Source organism: Plasmodium berghei (assembly GCF_900002375.2).
Source record: "Plasmodium berghei ANKA genome assembly, chromosome: 9".
Classification (NCBI taxonomy): domain Eukaryota; phylum Apicomplexa; class Aconoidasida; order Haemosporida; family Plasmodiidae; genus Plasmodium; species Plasmodium berghei.
In genome coordinates this window covers 1,549,876-1,570,006 of record NC_036167.2, presented here as the reverse complement: position 1 = coordinate 1,570,006, position 20,131 = coordinate 1,549,876, and the positions used below count along the sequence as shown (strand labels likewise).

Below are 20,131 nucleotides of genomic sequence, written 5' to 3'. Positions count from 1 at the left end.
ATAAAACATATATTCAAAAAATGTGCTGTATATCTTGGTAATACATATTTTTAATGGAGTTATTTTAAGAACAATTAAATAAAGCATATATAGTTTGTGAGAAATAAAAAGAAATTTATATGTGCCATCCTAATTTTATAATAAGTAAAACTTCATGAAAAATGTACCAAAACATACAAACAATAATTCTGGATATCAATGATGGGGAAATGAGGGCAGGATATTCTGGAGAATGCTCCCCCAGATATAAATCGAATCTAATTTTAGGATTACCTATAGGCCACAATGCAACATTAAAACATACTATATTCCCATTACTTCCAGATATAAAAAGAGATAATGTCGATTTATTATATGGAATTAAATATGTATATAGTGATAATAATAATAGCAAATATGATATAAATTTTGAAGCTATGGAAAAGTTATTTGAAGATATATCAGGAAGTAAAGCATTAGATGTAAATTTTCAAGATCATCCTATTTTATTAACAGAACCTAATAAAATAGATTCTAGGTATAGAGAAAAATTTACAGAATTAATGTTTGAATCATATAATGTATATCAAATGTTTTTATCCAAAAGAAGTGTTCTATCGTGCTATGGATGTGCACGAACATCAGGACTTGTTTTAAGTGTAGAAAAAAATTGTACAAATTTATGTGGAATGCAAGATGGATATATATTTCAAAAACATATAGAAGAAGTGCCAATAGGAGGTGAATTGCTTGACAGAATATATTTTGCATATTTAGAAAATATTAAAAGTATTCAAATATACCCTTCATTTTGTATTGATAAAAGTTCGAATACTGAAAAAAAAGTCAATGAAATTAAAATTTTGAAGTGCCCATTAGTTACTAAACCTTATTATTTATGGGGTTCGCTTCATGTAGTTAGCAAAATAAAGGAAGCACTATTCAACGACAATCAAAATCCCAGTGATAAAAAAATAAAAACAAATGACTCAACTAATATTAATACCGCTAATAATATCGACAGCGATAATAATAATAATAATGACGATGTGTATACACTTCCGGATGGAAACATAATAGATAAAAGAACTAGCAATGAAATGAAACTTATATTCCCATATATTTTTTTCAGAAAAAAATATAATCAAAATACTATAACAAAAATCAATGGGGATTCCTCATTAAATAATATGGATTTTAACGCATTTTATGATTCTTTAAAATCTTTAAAACTTCCAATTATATATAAATATAATTATAAAATAAATAATAATAATTCTATAATTGAAAACATATCTGATAATACAATGGATAAAGCATCAAATTTATGCTATTCTGATGTAATAGAAAACTATTTTGAAATTTTTGATGGCTTACAAGATTTTATTAAAAAGGGAATTTTATCATTTATATCTTCAAATATAACTCTTGATGAGGTTCTTAATTTTTTGATTGTAACTGGAGAATCTACAATGTTCCATAACTTTGTTGGGTTGCTAAAATCATATATTCCATATATAGATACAATAAAAGGGAAGGCTACAAAAATCATTTATAGTAAAGGTGCAGATAGAAAATACAACACTTTTATAGGGGCATCTATTTTATCATCTTTGGGATCATTTCCACAATTTTGTATGACCAAAAGTGAATATGAGGAACATGGGGCCAAAAATATTATCGAAAAAAAATGCGTTTAACCGTTATGAAATATTTTAAAGAATAAATTTAAGAAATTAATTACATTTTCGCTAAAATCAGTGCAAGCACACATTTATACAAATATTTGCATTGCACACAAAATAAATCAACATTTATCGACTAGCACACCTATATCAAATATTTTTTATATTTCATTTCTTTTTAATTCAATTTTTTTTTAATCTTTCTATATATGCATTATTTGAAATTTTCGTTCACCTTATTTTATTTTTTAATTCACTTTTTTAATATTTTTTGTTTTTACTCAATTTATTAAAACAAATTAGTACTTTGCTCCATGCTATTTTAATTTATTTTATAAAAAGAAAAAAAAACATACAACAAATTCACAACTCCGTACTAAGCAAGCTTCATTAAATCATTACTGTCATCGTCTTTTATCGCTATTATTATAATAATAAAATAGATACTTAGTTATATTCATCTTAATAATGATCTGGCTGTAATAATATTATACCATATTTAGGAAAAATGAAAGCCATAAAACAATGAGTGCAATTAAAATATAAAAGGTTGAATAATATTATGCTTTAATACATTATTATTCTTTATCATGCTGTATTATGCCATAATTTAATAAAATACCTTTATTTATTTAATATAATATATAGCTAGTTCCTTTTACCCAAAAATAAATATAAGAACATACTAAAATGCAAAACATAAATTTGTATACTCTTATGAAAACAAGTATAAATATATACTACCAAATATGAAATACGTATGCAATATACACATTATTATCCCTATAAATAATTTTACATGTTTTCGGTTTAAGTAAACCCAAGCTTCTCTATTATGAATTTTTTATTAATAGTCACAATGCCCAACAAAAATGAATGAACAAATAAATGAGAAAATGAATAAATAAAATAAAGTATAACGCTTTAATTTTTTAACATATCCATAATTTTTATAAAAAACGTTATATATTTCAATATTATAAAAAAATATATGCATATAAAAATTTTTTTTAACGATGTACGCAGAAAGCTTAAAAAAAAATTACATTCCTCAGTAATCACTACACAGGGATTTTTAATTATATATATTTTCCTCATTAAAATAATCATATTTTATACCATTATTTATATTTTTAATTCATTTATTTATTTATTTATTTATTTATTTATTCATTTTTTATTTTTCTAATATCATTGTTAAAAAACAGGGGTTAATAAAATGAAATTCATTATCACTACTTAATGTTTAATATAATATGATAGATATGTCAAAAAAAATATAAGCATTTCCGCTTCACCCCACAAAAATCATTAATTTACATTTTATAATATGATTATAAGTATGTACTAGTCTCATAGATATACAATTATTTTGCATTATTCTTACTTTATTTTTTTTATAATGTATTACAAAATGTATTTTCTTCCCTTTATATTTTAAAGGATAATAAGAAAAATAAATAACTGCAGCAATTTGTTATTGTATATAACCTGATAAATATATATATATATTCGATAATATTTACACTCTTTTAAAATTATAAAAAGCATACCAAAATTAAGCTAAGTGTTAAATCATTGTAAAACATCTTTAAAATAAAAAATCATTTTTATCGAAGATATAAAAATATAAGGGAACAAAACATATATCAAACGATTAATTAAAATTCAAAACAGTTGGACATTTTCACTTTTTTTTTGTAGAAATATACACTATATTTTACACACATATATATATTTGCGCTCTTATATACTTGTAGAGAAAGGTAATAATAATAATATATAAAAACTTAAAAAGCAAAATGAATATTAGTGACTCAAACAAAGATGGGAAGGATTCAAAATCTGATAAAAGTACATCATGGGTAAAATGGTTTAATAGTAGAGTTATAAGTAATTTTTTGGTTGTAGTAGATAATGAATATATAGAAGATTCTTTTAATTTATATGGGATCAAAAATGAAATATCAAATTTTAATCATTTATTATCTATCATTACGGGAGATGCTCCTGATGATGAACATGCAAAAAATTCTTTAGAAAAAGATGCAATATGCTTATATTCTTTAATACATGCACGATTTATTACAACTCCCAAAGGATTATCTTTAATGAAGGACAAATATATTAAGGGAGACTTTGGTCATTGCTCAAGAGTTAGTTGCTCTCAACATAATGTACTTCCAATTGGTTTATTTGATCAAATTAAAATTGCTAAAGTTCATGTTTATTGTCCTTTATGCCAAGAAATATATAAAATACATGATGATAAAATATACTTAGATGGTGCATTTTTTGGGGCATCATTTCCTCATATTTTTTTACAAACATATCCATATTATTCTACATTAAAAACACCTTCATATTGCACATCAAAAATATTTGGATTTAGTGTTTATCACAATTATACAAGAACAGAATATAAAATTGCCAAAGGCGAATTTGGAAAAATATCAAAGGATAACTTCCTTAAAAAAAATCCGAAATATTTAAAAAAATTAAAAAAGGAAGAACTTCAAATTAAAGATGCTTAGAAAATATTAAGTTATTTTTATATATCATATTATTCGTTTCATATCCTGCACACAAAAATTAGTATTTTTTTTCTAACATTATTACATAAAAACTATATATATATAGCATTGCTAATACATTATTTGATTACACTTTAAAATAAATAATGTCTAAGAATGCCTAATATGCATATATCATTTTTTTCTCCAATATACATATTAAGTAAATTCATTGTTTATTTTATTATGTAATTATCTATTTTTTCGATATATTGTATAAATAGTTGAATGAGGTCATTCATCTATTTGTAAATAATTACTTTTTATATTGTTTAAAGTGTTTATGATGTTTTAATGGCATTATATTTATTATACATATATGTTTGCATATTTATATGGTTACATAAAAACAAACAATTTTTCAAAATTTATATTTTGTAATACAATTAGGATAAAAAAAGGCAAATTATACATACATATACCCCCTACAATCAAAAACCCTTATACTTATTTAGATTTCTGAAATATATCTTATCATAACGTTTACTTTTTCTCATTAAGTTTTTTCATCAACTAAGATGATTGCCTCTATAAAAATATATTATCATTATTATTCTTAGTTTTAATGTATATCTTTTTTAATTTAACCATATAAAGAATTAAAAAAAACAAATTGTAGGGGGGAAATCAAAGTGGACTCGCATAATATTTAAACGAAATGTTCTCATAACATAAAACATGGTAAAATCCATTGATTATTCTTATAAAAATAATAAGAAATATATTAATTTAATTATTATATCTGCACATTCTTTTATATATATAACATATAACTGCATATAAATGCTAAGCATTTTTTCTACATAAAAATTGTGGTTTCTCGTTATTGTATTTAAGAATAATATACCCCTTTTATTCCTTTTCATAAAATATCTTATTATTAAAGTTCAGAAAAATTATATATATTTTAATTTTCAAATAAAAGCATAACAAATTATATATATAGGCTAACGCAAAAAAAATAATATTTAACATATATATTAAAAAAATAATAAGACTTATATTTATTTTAAGTGATGAGTATATATAATTATAATTGTAATAAATTTTAACTGTCCCTATTTAAACAAATAAAATCGCCGTAGTTGAGTATAGGATAGAGCATTTGTTCATTCTTTTACTGCCCATAAAAAATATAAATATAGAACAAATACAAATATAAAAATATATCTACACATATATATATATATATATATATATATATATATATGTATGAACATTAAACATGTACACAATATAAATGAACTTGAGTGGAAAATTAATGCCATAAGAATATTGTATAGGTGTTTTACCAAATAATATTAATTATTTAAATTGGAGTATAAAAATTATCCAAAAATAAACTAAAAATACACACATTAATAAGATTAGTTAAAAAAAAAATATTGTTAAATAAATACTTAGAATTAAAAAGGGGTTATATATATCCCTAATATATACAATATAAAAACGTATGAAGCGAGTTACGAAAATGTACTACTTTTTTATCCCCTCGTTTTCTATTAACATTAAATAAACATACCAAAAAAAGAAAATAATCATAAAAAATATTGCAGAATTTACACTTTTAATGTTTTTATATATATCATTTATTTTGTAAATAAAAATAAAATAATAAAAAACGCTTTTACCAAACCTAATATAACCTGAAAATTGTTGTGAGAAATAATGTATAAAAAAGGAAAATACAATTGAAAAATCGTAAGCCTCAAAAAAGGTATATAAATATTCACAATATTAAAAGCAATTCATAAAATGTAAGAACAGTGTATGCGCATTTATGAACAAATTATTACCTAGTTTATTTATCTACAAACGTATGCTCACAATTTCAACTATATAATGTGTTATATGTATAATAAATATCTGTATACAATTTATATTTATTAATATATATTATTATATTATATATATATATAATATTATGTTTATGAATTAAATAAGTACATTTATATGCACTAAAAAAATTGCTAATTAAAGTAAACCCCTATATTGTATGCGTATACTAAGGGCATAAATTCCTCTACGGTTTTATTCACATGCATTAAAAAAATATAACTTAAGTATATTTTTTCTGTATATCACAAAAAAAAAATGTGGTCAAAAAAAATATTATAATATATATAATTAATTTTATAGGAAAAAAAATTCCCAATAAAATTAAAAAAAATTCTCAATTTTTTTAATATTATTTTCCTTTTTGGTGATATTCATATATAGTTAATGAATATAACATAACACCAATTTATAATCCTGCGTTTACTTTATATGTAGTTTTCATAAAATCATAACTACGCAGTCATAATAAGTTAAAAAGGGAAAATGAAAAGAAAAAAAATACATTTTTCTATATGTGTGTGCATATATATTGTATATATATATTTATAATCATAAACAAAATAAGGCAAAAAAAAATACTCAAAAAAAAATAATAAAAATAAAATAAATAAATAACCCCCCAAAAAATAGAAAACAAGCCAAACATACAAACTTAGCAATCACAGCTGAAATTAAAAAAATAACGAACACACCAAATCGTGTAAACGCAAAAAATATCACATAACAAAGCACAGTCAAATATCAATATATATTGTTCATACCATATTGAGGTAATTACAATAAAACATGTGCTAAAAAATGAATAACAATTTTAACATAAATCTTCAGATCGAGGATGGAATCACCAATAAATATGAAGCCGAAGTAAATGGATATTTTGCTAAGTTGTACACAGGGGAAATAACAGTTAACACAATGATAGATATCATGAAAAATCTATCATGCTCCCCTAAAGGATCGAAAAATAACGATATTTATAAATCGATGCTATTAATCTTATTTAATGAGTGCAAATTCTTTCCTAAGTATCCAGTAGAAGAATTAGATATAACTGCACAATTGTTTGGAAAATTAATTAAGCACAATTTATTGATATCATATGGTAATACTTTATCTGTTGTATTAAAATGTATTTTAGAAGCTTTAAAAAAAGGATCTGATTCTAAAGTTTTTAATTTTGGGATAACAGCATTAGAGCAATTTGAAGACTCTTTAATATGTTACCCTGCTTTTTTATCTTCCTTAATTCCACTACCCACTTTAAGGCAATATAATCCGCAATATATAATCCATTGCAGTGAATTATTAAATACACTTCCAGAACAGTTTAGAACCCTTCCATATATAGACGCTTCAACAATACTTAAGATAAAACACATCTCTGAAATTAGTTCTTACAATAACATTTCTAATGCAAATATATCACATATACCTAACAATGACATTAAAAAAATATCCGTAACAAATGCAAATAATTTAAAGAATATCAACAATCTAGTTCCACATTTAACTACCATGGATGGGTCAAACCAAACTACTACTAATTTTATTACTCATAATAATCTTAGTGATAATAATATCGAAAATAGTGTCAATAATAATATAATTTCTGAAAAGCACAATGATAACAATACTGTTAACACTATTAATAACTCAAATCGAACAGATAACTACATAAGTAATAATAATCAAACTCAATTCACCAATCTTATGAATAATATTCTGAACCAAAACAATAATAATAACTTTAATAATATAAATAATGATAATATGCTATTATATATTAACAATATTCTACCAAACCTCTCAAATATAGTAGATAAAAATACAATACCACCAAATATAAATAATTTACAAGCCATTAATAGAAATAATCCATTATATAAAAATAAAAACCCCAATACCAATTTAAATGCTATATCAGGCATTAATAATATTAACAATCTTAATAGTGCATATAATATAAACCTATTAGACAATAATACCTCTGCTAATATATTGTCAGCAAAATCAAACAGAGTTTATCAAAATAAAGGTTTTATTAATACAAACGAACCAAGCCATATTAATAGGGACATCAATCTAGTAACAAATAATATGACACAAAATAAAAACTTGAGTTCTACAAATCTTCTAAATAATACTAATCAAATTAGAATGGATATAAATATACCTAGTGGTGGAAATAACTTTCAAAATATTCCTATAAATTCAAATATCATACGAAAAGATAATAATAAAAATGAAAATAATTATACAAGTGGTATTCCTCATTCTAATAATAAAGATAATGTTGAACAAATAAATGGATGTATAGAAGTATTTTATAATCAAGTTCAATTAAAATTACCTTCGAATTTAAATTCAAAAAATATTATTGGATTTGGCTTAGGTCAAATAGAATGCTTAATGGATAATACACATATATCAAAAAGTATCATTATACCTTCTTCTGTGATTGTAGGAGAAATATTTAGTATATTCAATACTCTATGTTTACTTAACATCGATGAAAAAATAAAAATATTAAAAGATGTTATGCAACCCGAATATTATAGTTGGCTAGCTTTTTATATTGTAAAATCGAGAGTTTCAAAAGAAGTCAACTTACATAATGTCTTTTTAGAATTCATTGATAAACTAAGCTATCCTATGCTTATAGAAACTATTATTAATATGACTTATGACTATATACTCATTTTATTTAAATATATAAATGAATTAAAAGAAGTTAGTGCATTCAGAACGGTACTCAAAAACTTAGGTTCGTGGTTAGGATTTATAACATTAGGTAGAAATAAACCATTAAAATCAAAAATATTAGATTTAAAATTAGTTTTATTTGAAGCTTATGATAAAGATTGTTTAGTATGTATATTACCAATGGTATGCAAAATATTAGAATCTATTAAATTATCCAAAAGTTTTAAACCGCCAAATCCATGGACTACAACTATGTTATGCTTATTAACAGAAATACATGAATTACCAAATGCTAAAACATATATTATATTTGAAGTTGAAGTTTTATTTAAAAATCTATCATTAAATATACAAGATTATCAAAATAAAACTGTTCTATTAAGTAGAAGACCCCCACAACATAATCAAAAAAATGATTTCAATATAGTCGATTCAAATAATACAAATTCACCTCTTTTATCAACAAATATAGATATCAAATTACATTCTTTAAAACCAAATATCCCAAATTTTATTTCAACTAATGATAATAATACAAACAGTATCAACAATGTGAATAATAATTACTACAATATCACAAATTGGAATAATGCCAATTCTGGTATTGAACCTAATAATATTTCCGAAAATGCACTATTAGAAGAATTTGAAAATCTTACTAAAAAAAATAATCAAAATAATAGAATCATAAACCAAGACAAACCTGATTATATAAATAAAAACAATAACCAACAATTACTAAATTTAAAAAATATAATATCTCATTGGAATGAATATAATGCAAATAAAAATAATCCTTTACAAAATGATCAAATTTTAGTTTCTTCATTTCCTCCTCCAGATATTAAATCAAATAATTCCACCACTTTCAATAAGGTATTTGATAGTATTTCTAAAGCATATAATTCAATAAACGAGCAAACACTAAATAAAATTGATCCCAATATTATTAATAACTATAGTATTCCAAATTCATCTATAAATGCAAATATATCGGCTACCTCTAATGATCATAATAAAATGAATAATAGTAAATTTTTTCAAAATCTATGCAATGCTACAATTATATCTCCATCTATAGCTTTGTTTCAAATACAACCAAATTTAAAAAAAGTTGTTCCCATAGCAGTTGATCGATCAATTAAAGAAATCATATCTGCAGTTTTAGAAAGATCTGTAACTATATCATGTATTACTACTCGAGAAATTATATCTAAAGATTTTTGTTTAGAAAAAGATCAAAATATAATTCGAAAAGCATCACATATCATGACAGCATCATTAGCTGCATCACTTGCATTAGCCACATGCAAAGAACCATTAAGAATATCATTAACTCAAAATTTACGAGAATTATTACAACCCACAAGTACAAAAGATTGTAATGATCAGGTTTTGATAGAACAAGTTGTACAGGTACTTAGTGCAGATAATTTAGAATTAGGTTGCAATTTAATTGAACAAGCAGTTATTGAAAAAGCAATAACAGATATTAACGAAGCTTTAGCTCCAACTCTTTTAGCAAAACATATAACAAATGAAAATAATAAAAAATTAAATGATTCTGTTAACATTATGAACAGTAAAAAAATGCAAATCGAATTTGCAGAAATTTTAAACTTAGGAGTTCCCATAACAAATAATCAATTACAAATTTATAAAGATTTTCTAAATATGAACCCTTTAAAAAAATTATATTCTTCTCCTAAACCATTAACATTAATTTATAAAAATGCAGATGAAACAAATTCCATAAATACACAACAAAATGATCAACAATCATCTATTATTACTAACGAAAATACAAAAAACGATATAATCCCTAATTTAGGAACAAACATAAATATAGATTACAATAATATAAACAATAATTTAGAATTAAACCCAAATGAAAGTAATATAAAAATTCCACAACAAAATAAACCTCTTAATACATCAGCGATATCATCTAATCTTAATTTAAACAAAGTTTTAAAAAAATTAGAACTCGCAACTAATCAATTAAAAGAAACAATTAAAGATATACTCATGTTACCACCGATATTATTTAATATTAATAAAAAAAAAATTATTGGTAATATTAATAAAATTAGTTTATATATTTTATATAGTCTATCGGTTGATGATAATCTATTTAATTTAATCAAGTCTATACCCGAAATAGCTTCATTAACACATCATAAAAATGAAACTATTATTTCATATACAAATAGAATATGTAAATTCCTTTTTGAAATTGCATTACACAATTATAATAAGTCTCAGCAAGAATCAAAATTAAATGATATGACTGGAATATATATGGAAGTGTTTTTGTGTATATTAGAAAAATTAAAAATTAAATGCCCTATTGCAAAAGAACATATATCAACTTGTGTAATAAAAACTACAATGAGTCTACTAAATGCTCCAATTAATAACACAATCACATCAAACAATAATAATAATAATAAAACTGAGGAAGACAATGTTAATAATATTAAAGATTCTGAAAAAAATAATTCTCTGAACTCAATGATTTCAGAAATTTCTGAAAATACGCCCAATCAAAAAGCGAATGAATTAAACATAGATAATAATAAAACTAGCAACAACTATGAACAGTTTTATAAATCCAATGCGAATATTATAGCTGGATTAATTAGATATAACCTAATTGACATCGACCAATATAAAATATTTTTAGAAAATCAACTAGCCAATAAAATTAATAACAATAATGCAATAAAATTTATTATTTTTTTGCTAAAAAATATTTTAATTGACTTTCACATATATAGATATAACTATTTTAAAAATATTTTTGATCATCTTAATAATATAATAATAACTAACTCTAAAGAAAATATTATTAATGAACCCTCAAAAATTAACAAAGACATTAAAATAAATAATATCATTGATGTAAATGCAAACATATTTTATAATAACAATGATAACCCAATTGATATAATCTCAGCGATTAATGAGTTGACTAAAGAGGCTAAGCATATTCAAGAAAAAACAAATTCTGTAATTTTTTCGGATTATTTTGAGCTATGTGATGAATTTTCTAAAACAGACGATGAAACTGAAAAAGAAGATCCAGAACCAGCTGACAGTCCAAATGATGATGCTAATAAAACTTTTATCAAATTAAAAGTTGAAAAAGTTGAAACTAATTCAAATAACCCTGATATAGAATCCCAATTAAATCCCGAAGTTTCCCCTAAACATGGAGAAACAAAATTAGAAAATAAAAATAAAAAAAGCAAAAAAAATAAGGAAGAACAGAAGGACGATAGTACAACTATTGCAAAAACCGAATTAAATGAAATATCCTTACCTCTCTCAAAATCTAAAGACATTCCAAATAAAAATTCAGACCTAATAAACAAAAAAAACACTGAAAATATAACTGAAAAAATTATAACTGATGAAAATGGTATTAATAAAATTGAAAAAAATAAAGAACATATCAATGATAAAAATGGGGATATAAAAAAAAATGAAAAAAAAAATTATAAAAAATATCTACAAATTTTAATGAACCCACAAAACTTAACAACACTAACACAAATTATCGATTTCTGTCTAAACAAAGATTGGAATATAATACAAACAAAAAAATATAATGATGGAATTAGAGATAAAGGTGTTGGTGGAGTTAGAATTGTTCCAAAGCCACAAAAAGTACCAAAACAACAACAACATATTATTAGTTCTATTTTTATGGAATGGGTTAAATTAAGTAACATCAAAAATATTGATAATCCAAATCAAATTTATGTCAAATTTTTTCAAAAAATATCAAGCCAAGGTTTATTGCAAATAAATAATTCAGATAATTTTTTTACGACATGTATTTATAAGGCTATAGAAAAAGCAGAATTATTTCTTGATCCATATTCTGAAGATTTTGAAAGTTTTCAAAATGGAGAATCAAAAGAATTATTTACACATGTTTCTACAAATTTAACTAATTCAAATTATCTGAAAGCGAATGATAATAATGATACAAAAGGAATAGAATCCGAAACTGAATTACCTTCCGATCTTTTATCTAAACAAGGTGCTCAAAATGAAAATTTAAAACGAGAATACAATGAAAACGACTCAAATGTCGATAAAAAAAATCAAAAAAAAACAAACCTTATTGAAGAAGAGACAGAAAATCCTAGCCATTCTAAGGAAAAAGATAAAAAAAAAAAAAAAAAAAAAAATGAATATACAGATGCAAAATCTAAACCAACCGAAGAAACTGAAATTGACAAAAATAAAGATCAATATAACGAAAAACAAAACAATGAAACTAACAAATATTGCGAAGATTCAGAAGACAATCTTACCGATGCTGTATCTACTAATTTAACTTTTAATTCTAACATCTCAAATTATGAATATTCATTTTCTGATGATGATAATTCTCATTATTTTGTAAACAATAGTGATAGAAATAGTAGTAATGCAAATAAAATGAAAAATAAAAAAAAAGATACTCTTAATTTCGTATACTCATCTATAAACAAATCAATGACTAATGATTCGACTTTAAATTCGGATAAAGATCTTGAAAAAAGTAAATTATATTCGGAGGTACTTAAAGAAAGTTGTGTTATTACTGATCCAAATAAAGATAAAGCCGATGGAAACAATACGACGAAAATAACAAAAAATGAAACAAATAACACTAATTTAGAAAAAGAAAAGAAACGAAAATCAGAATCAAATAACCAAAATAATCTAAATGCCAAAATAGAAACACAAATTGACGATGATACAAAAAAAGATTTAGAAAAACGTACACAAATTACAAACATATTAGATACATCATCTATTGATGCACTAGCCAAAATGATAGTGTCAATGATGAAACTAGTAGACTCACAAAAAATTACACCATATTTATTATTACAAAAAGTAATGAATATATTTTGCAGAATACTAGTATATGAATGTCGAAAAAAAAAAAACAAATTTAATCAAAGATCGTATTTTCGATTATTTTTATCGATTTTAATTGAAATAAGTAAAAATGAAAAAAAGCTTGAATCATATAATAAATGTATATTAGCATTAGGGTATTATTTGCGTATATTAAATCCGTTAAGAGTCCCAATGTTTGTTTTTGCTTGGGTCGAATTAATAAGCCATAAATTATTTTTACCAAAAATATTACAAACATCAAAAGGTTGGTATATATATAATAAATTAATAATATATCTATTTGAATTTTTATATGGATTTCTAAAAAATTCATATTTAACACAACCAATTAAGTTATTATATAGAGCAACACTAAGAATATTATTATTATTACTTCATGATTTTCCAGAATTTTTGTGTGTATATAGTTTTTCATTTTGTAACTCAATACCTTTAAATTGTATGCAATTAAGAAATATTATTTTATCTGCTTTGCCAAGAAATACAAAATTGCCAAATCCGTTTAATCCAAATTTAAAAATTAATTTATTACCTGAAATTAAAACTGCACCAGTAATATTAAACAATTTCACATTTATACTCATTGATTATAAAATTAAAAAAAATGTTGATGAATATTTTATAACTAAAAATTTGAACCATTTAAAAAAAATACACAAAAAAATTCTTATCAAAAATAAAGTTAAATCATTTTATTTAAAATCGAAATATAATATACCTCTTCTAAATGCTTTAGTTTTATATATTGGTATGTCATTATCACCAGAAATATTATTTTTTCAAAAAAATCCTGAACTGCATCAGCATCCAGCTTTAGAAATTATCTTATATTTAATTTACAAATTAGATATGGAAGGAAAATATTATTTGTTAGCATCAATTACTAACCATTTAAGATACCCCAACTCACATACTCATTTTTTTTCTTCTCTATTATTATGGATATTTAATATATCAAAAACAGAAACTATCAAAGAACAAGTTACAGGAATATTGTTAGAACGCCTTATAGTTAATAAACCACATCCTTGGGGATTATTAGTAACATTTATGCAACTTATAAAAAACCCAATCTTTAATTTTTGGAATTGCTCATTTGTTCGTGTTTCACCAGAAATAGAAACTCTTTTTAACACAATAGCCAACTCATGTATGCCAAATAAAACACAAAATCACACTACTACTCACAACTCCAATAATAATGAAAGTAATGGAAGTAATACTAACAATATCAACAAAGCCAACAACATGACTAACAAACCAAATGATTCCAACACATCTGCATATCAATATAATCTTAAGCATGAACATTTTCCTAACAGCGAATTTAATAAATATCTCTCAAATATTTCTAATTCCATACAAAATAATAAACAACCAATTTTAGATGAAAATAAAGACAAAATAAAAGAATTCTGTAATAATATAAATATAAATCAGTTAATGCAAAATTCTAACGAGAAAATTAATATTAATAATACTGATTTAATTAGGAAAATTCTAAATTCAGAGAATGCTAATTTTAAAAATCATATTACAACTAATGGGGCTGCTACTATTCCTCACATTAATTCCATTCATCAATATGATATCAATTCACATACAAATGACATAACGAATAATATCAACCCTAAACAAAATATTATTAATAATATACACACATATAATATAAATTCTAGTAATAATAACAACCTTTCTAATATGCCATTTTATAGAGATATTACAAATTTGAGTGGAACCAAAACAAATAACAATTCACACAATAATATTGAACTATCACAGGAAAATCAACTCATTAATAATTCCTACTATTTTCATGACAAAAATATTATGTTAGATTCACATTTACAAAATAATTTGAATCAGATTAAAAGAAATACGCGATTAAATACTTCACAAATACATGAAAATAATGAAAACGATTCAAATAATATTCAAAAACATTTTAATTTCGAAGCAAATAATAAATTAACAGATCAAAATAACAGAGATTTCCTCAATTCAAATCACTTTTATGACTCAAAACCTGATTACTATAACTAATATATATGTACATGTATGTATATTATTTTATTTTATTTTTTTATTTACACATGTATGTATGCACATACATATATTACAATTTTATACCATTCTAAAATTAATATTATTCATAATCGAAGAAAGTTTTATTTCATATGCATACATGCATGCATTTATTTTACTATTTTTTTACAATTCATAATTGTATTTTTAAAATAGCAGTTTTGTAGTTTTTTTCAAATTCATTTATTTTTTTCCCCATTTTTTTGTTAAACTTTTAAAACACAGCAATAGTATCGATAGTACTAGTAGTATATAATTATAAAATGCACTTATTTATTTTTTTCGACCATTTTTTCTTAAATTTTAAAATATTACATTAAAGCTCAATACAACATCCATTTTGCTTTAATAAAAAAAAATATATTATCCGAAATAACGCTAGAAGGAAAATAAAATTTCCCTGAATTTTACTACTATTTTAATGTTTTCATTATTCATATCTTTAATAATATATATGAAATGTAATTTTTATGTGTGCAAAAATATTTCAAGCTTATAGTTTATTATTAAGCAAAAAAATTTACACAATATATATAAGGAGTATCCATCCCGCTTTGTCTATCCATGCAAATGTCATATCACTGCTTGGTGTCTTTCCTTAAGTCATCGAAATAAAATTAAATAAAATAGTGAACATGTAATAAAATCAAATAAATAATTACAGTATATTCCTAAATATATCCAAACTATTTTCTTTCAAACTCCGCAAGCGTGTTTATACGATATATGTTTAATCATAAGCTTTCCAATAAATGCGCATTAATCACTCAATTTTTGAAACATTAATTTGATTTTTATTATTAAATGTTAAATTTTAACTTTGTGTTTCCTTAAAGTTATATGCTCATATAACTTGTATAAATATTATTATTATTATTTTTTTTTTTTATTATTATCACCATCATCGTTCTTATTTTTCCAATTCTTTCAAATGGAAGAAAATAGTTTCGAATTTAAAAAGGTAGAAAAAATTAATTTAAATTCCTATGAAATTCCAAAATACTTCGAAGAAATTTTATCAGAATTTATAGCTAAGTTATTACAATGTCATCCAGATAATGTATACAAGTTTGCTTTTAATTATTTTGAACAAAAATCAAAGAATCTATAAAAAGGAGAAAATACTACAATCCTATATTGATATCTTTTCAAAATATCACACATTAATTATATTAATTGAAAATAATCCATAATATGGTAAATGCTTTATATGTCCTTCGTCCAAAATTAAACAAACAAAACATTAAGAAGTACATCCAAGTTTATCTCAATTATGGATGCTAAAAAAAAGGAGATCAAATGTGTTATGTATAAAAGGTCTACATCTTAATTGGATATAACTTTTTTTAAGCAAAAAATAAAATGGCATAAAAATAAGAGAATAATACAGTAATATTCATTTTTTTTAATCAATAACCTGGAATATTTATAGAAAAATTCTCCAAAACATTAGGATGTATTACTCCCATAATTCCAAAAGTCAAATTTTGAGGTTGCAAAACTATGTTAACAACACGCTCGTCAAGGAATGAAGGATCTTAAAAAAAAAAAAAAAAATTATAAAGTTAATATTTTAAAAAACGGAAACTAGTAACACAGCTAGCTATTCGTCATATAATACCACATTACAAAATAAACAAAATAATTCCAAGAAAAATTTAAGAATAATCCAATCAGTTTACAATCATTCATATGTATATACATATATATATAGTATATATTTTTTTTTCCATTAAAAATAGCTCATTTATGTAAATAATTCAAGCAATTTTACCATTTATTGAAACCAACTCATAGTATACGTCAGAGCGAATTTCAATTTTTTCCTTTCGTTTTTCCTCAATTTTATAGTGACTAAACAATTGAAAATCTTTCAAAATTGATTCTAAAACACCATGAATTTCTTCTAACCCAGCTGTTACTTTATCGGCAAAAATTATAGATAAATTTCTTTTATTAAATGCATTTGTGTCTGTTTTATTATATATAGTATAAGATATATCCCCAATTTCAAAAAAACGTAAAGGTAATTCTCTATGCTTATTTGCTGCTACAAATTTTAATAAATTTACAATTAAAGATGTCCTAACAATTTCATACTCAGATGTTTTAGAGTTCATTATTTGTACAGGAGGATATAAAGGATTATAACTATCTACAAATTTATTATCAAATGGTGTATCATAACTTATATGTTTTCTAAGCATATAATCATAATTTTCCTTCAAAGATAATAAAGCATTTGTTATCACCTCAGTATAACTACACTCTGTCATTGAATTTCTAAACATATCAGAGATTGTATTTAACAAATGCTTTTTAGATATTTCAATAGGCTCATATTTAATATTATCATACCCATAAGCTATTGCTATATCTTCAACAATATCACAAGCATGCATAATGTCTGATCTATAAAATGGAACATTTACTTCAAATATAGTATTATTTATTACATTAGTTACAGAAATCATCATTTTTTTTAATAATTTTTTTACATTATCTATAGTTATATCTTTTATTCCAGACAATTTACGAACATATTCTATATCACATGTTAATTTTTTATTTTTAAAATTTGGATATAAATATTTATTTCCTTTTTCAAGTTGATGATTTTCATTATATAGTACTAAAACTGAATGAATTGTATATTTAGGTTGGGAATATTCTGATAACATAGAGCAAATTATATTTAAGCTTATTTCTAATTTATTTAAATCGGTACCTGTACATTCAACAAATATATTTTTTGTATTTAATGTGATTTTTGTATAATCACAATTTATTATTGGAGGTAATGAAAGAATATTATTTTCTGAATCGACTATTATTGGATATTTATCAAAATCTTTTAAAATTTTTAAATAGGGTTTTAAATTTATATTATCTTCATAAAATTTAAATAAATCACATCCATTTAAATTTTTATTTTCATTTAATGGAATAAAATTTATTTTTTTTTTTTCTTCAAATTTATATTTAACTGGAAATTTTATTTTATCATAATCATGTATACCAATAGCTAGTATCGCTCTCTTTTTACCAATATTGTGATGTAGCTTTTCTTGTAATTCGATAATATTATTATAAATTTGATCATTCATTTTTATGTTTTTCAAAATACATGATACAACATATCCTCGTTTATTGTCTACTGATGCATCCACTTCTAACAGATGTTTCTCATTTAGCTTATTATTATTATTATCATCATTTCCAATATCTTTAATTATATTATATGTTATATCTTCATTAATTCCCATGAAATTCTTTAAAGCTCTACATAATCCTTCAGCACATACTAGATCATATCTATTTGCGGGTACTTCGATTTTGTAAATTTTTTTTCCATTTTTTATTTCAATATCATCAATTTCTAACCCAAACTCAAAACATATATTTGTCAATTCTTCCTCATTTAACCTTGTCCCTAACTTTTCTATTAAATCTTCTTCATGTACAGAAATTGTTGGCATTTTTTATACACTAATTTGATATTAACTTTTTTCCCACTTTTTTCCCCACTTTTTTTTTTATCCATACAATGTAGATATTATAATTACATACAAAAAAAAATCATAAAGCATACGTTAACTTGTTAAAATATCCAGTTTTTCAAATTAATAATATTCATATCACCCATTTAATGTAAATATATTATAATAATAACTTTTAAAAGCAGGAAAACAAAATTTACAATATTTCTTTTCAATAATCCAAACAAAAATATCTATCATTAAAAATTTTATTTTTCATCCCTATCGATTAAATATAATTCTTTTTTTATCATCCATAAAATAATAAATTGTTTCGTTTTTTCAATAAAAATAAAAATATATATCCCATATTATCAAATATATATATATATACATTTAAATATGCACAAATCTTTGTATACAATTTCTTCAATTTTATTTACTTTTTTTTCAATTACTCACATGAATTTTTATGTAATAATAATATTGTAGAATCCCACAAAAATAACTACAAATATTCAGAGCGCACATTACAAGGTTTAATCTACTTCTCTTAAATTAATTTCTTTTATTCTAACATATTTTTTTTTTTTTTAAATAAACCCTTAATTTTTGAAAAATGATTAAATTATATAATATAGTATTTCCTCATTCACAGCAAAAAATACATATACCCCAAAATATCCACGTGTATATATCTTTCACGATTTATTTCGTATATTATTTAGGTTTTATTTATAATTTTTTTTATTTATTTTTAGTTTTATATTCCTTCTAATATAATACAATTATGGCTAAATCAAAATCTGAAAATAACAAAATGGCAAACATAAGGAAAATCAAATGACAACCTTCTTTGGAG

The 20,131-nt window shown here is 22.8% G+C and overlaps 5 protein-coding genes across 5 annotated transcripts; 4 read left to right on the top strand and 1 right to left on the bottom strand.

Moving 5' to 3' along the window:
* Positions 1–161: 161 nt before the first annotated feature.
* Positions 162–1,679, top strand: PBANKA_0943300 (actin-like protein, putative; the record flags this gene model as incomplete). Its single annotated transcript, XM_034565049.1, has 1 exon — positions 162–1,679. One exon carries the CDS (start codon positions 162–164, stop codon positions 1,677–1,679), a length of 1,518 nt encoding a protein of 505 aa, XP_034421785.1.
* A 1,787-nt stretch (positions 1,680–3,466) lies between these two features.
* On the top strand, positions 3,467–4,198 carry PBANKA_0943200 (casein kinase II beta chain, putative; the record flags this gene model as incomplete). Its single annotated transcript, XM_034565048.1, has 1 exon — positions 3,467–4,198. One exon carries the CDS (start codon positions 3,467–3,469, stop codon positions 4,196–4,198), a length of 732 nt encoding a protein of 243 aa, XP_034421784.1.
* Positions 4,199–6,874: 2,676 nt separating this feature from the next.
* Positions 6,875–15,748, top strand: PBANKA_0943100 (CCR4-NOT transcription complex subunit 1, putative; the record flags this gene model as incomplete). The annotated part of the gene is made up of 1 exon (XM_034565047.1): positions 6,875–15,748. One exon carries the CDS (start codon positions 6,875–6,877, stop codon positions 15,746–15,748), a length of 8,874 nt encoding a protein of 2,957 aa, XP_034421783.1.
* A 973-nt stretch (positions 15,749–16,721) lies between these two features.
* Positions 16,722–16,901, top strand: PBANKA_0943000 (conserved Plasmodium protein, unknown function; the record flags this gene model as incomplete). Its single annotated transcript, XM_034565046.1, has 1 exon — positions 16,722–16,901. The coding sequence occupies one exon, from the start codon at positions 16,722–16,724 to the stop codon at positions 16,899–16,901; it is 180 nt and encodes a 59-aa protein (XP_034421782.1).
* Positions 16,902–17,017: 116 nt separating this feature from the next.
* On the bottom strand, positions 17,018–19,269 carry PBANKA_0942900 (phenylalanine--tRNA ligase beta subunit, putative; the record flags this gene model as incomplete). The annotated part of the gene is made up of 3 exons (XM_034565045.1): positions 17,018–17,070; positions 17,208–17,327; positions 17,565–19,269. The coding sequence occupies 3 exons, from the start codon at positions 19,267–19,269 to the stop codon at positions 17,018–17,020; spliced, it is 1,878 nt and encodes a 625-aa protein (XP_034421781.1).
* Positions 19,270–20,131: the final 862 nt, after the last annotated feature.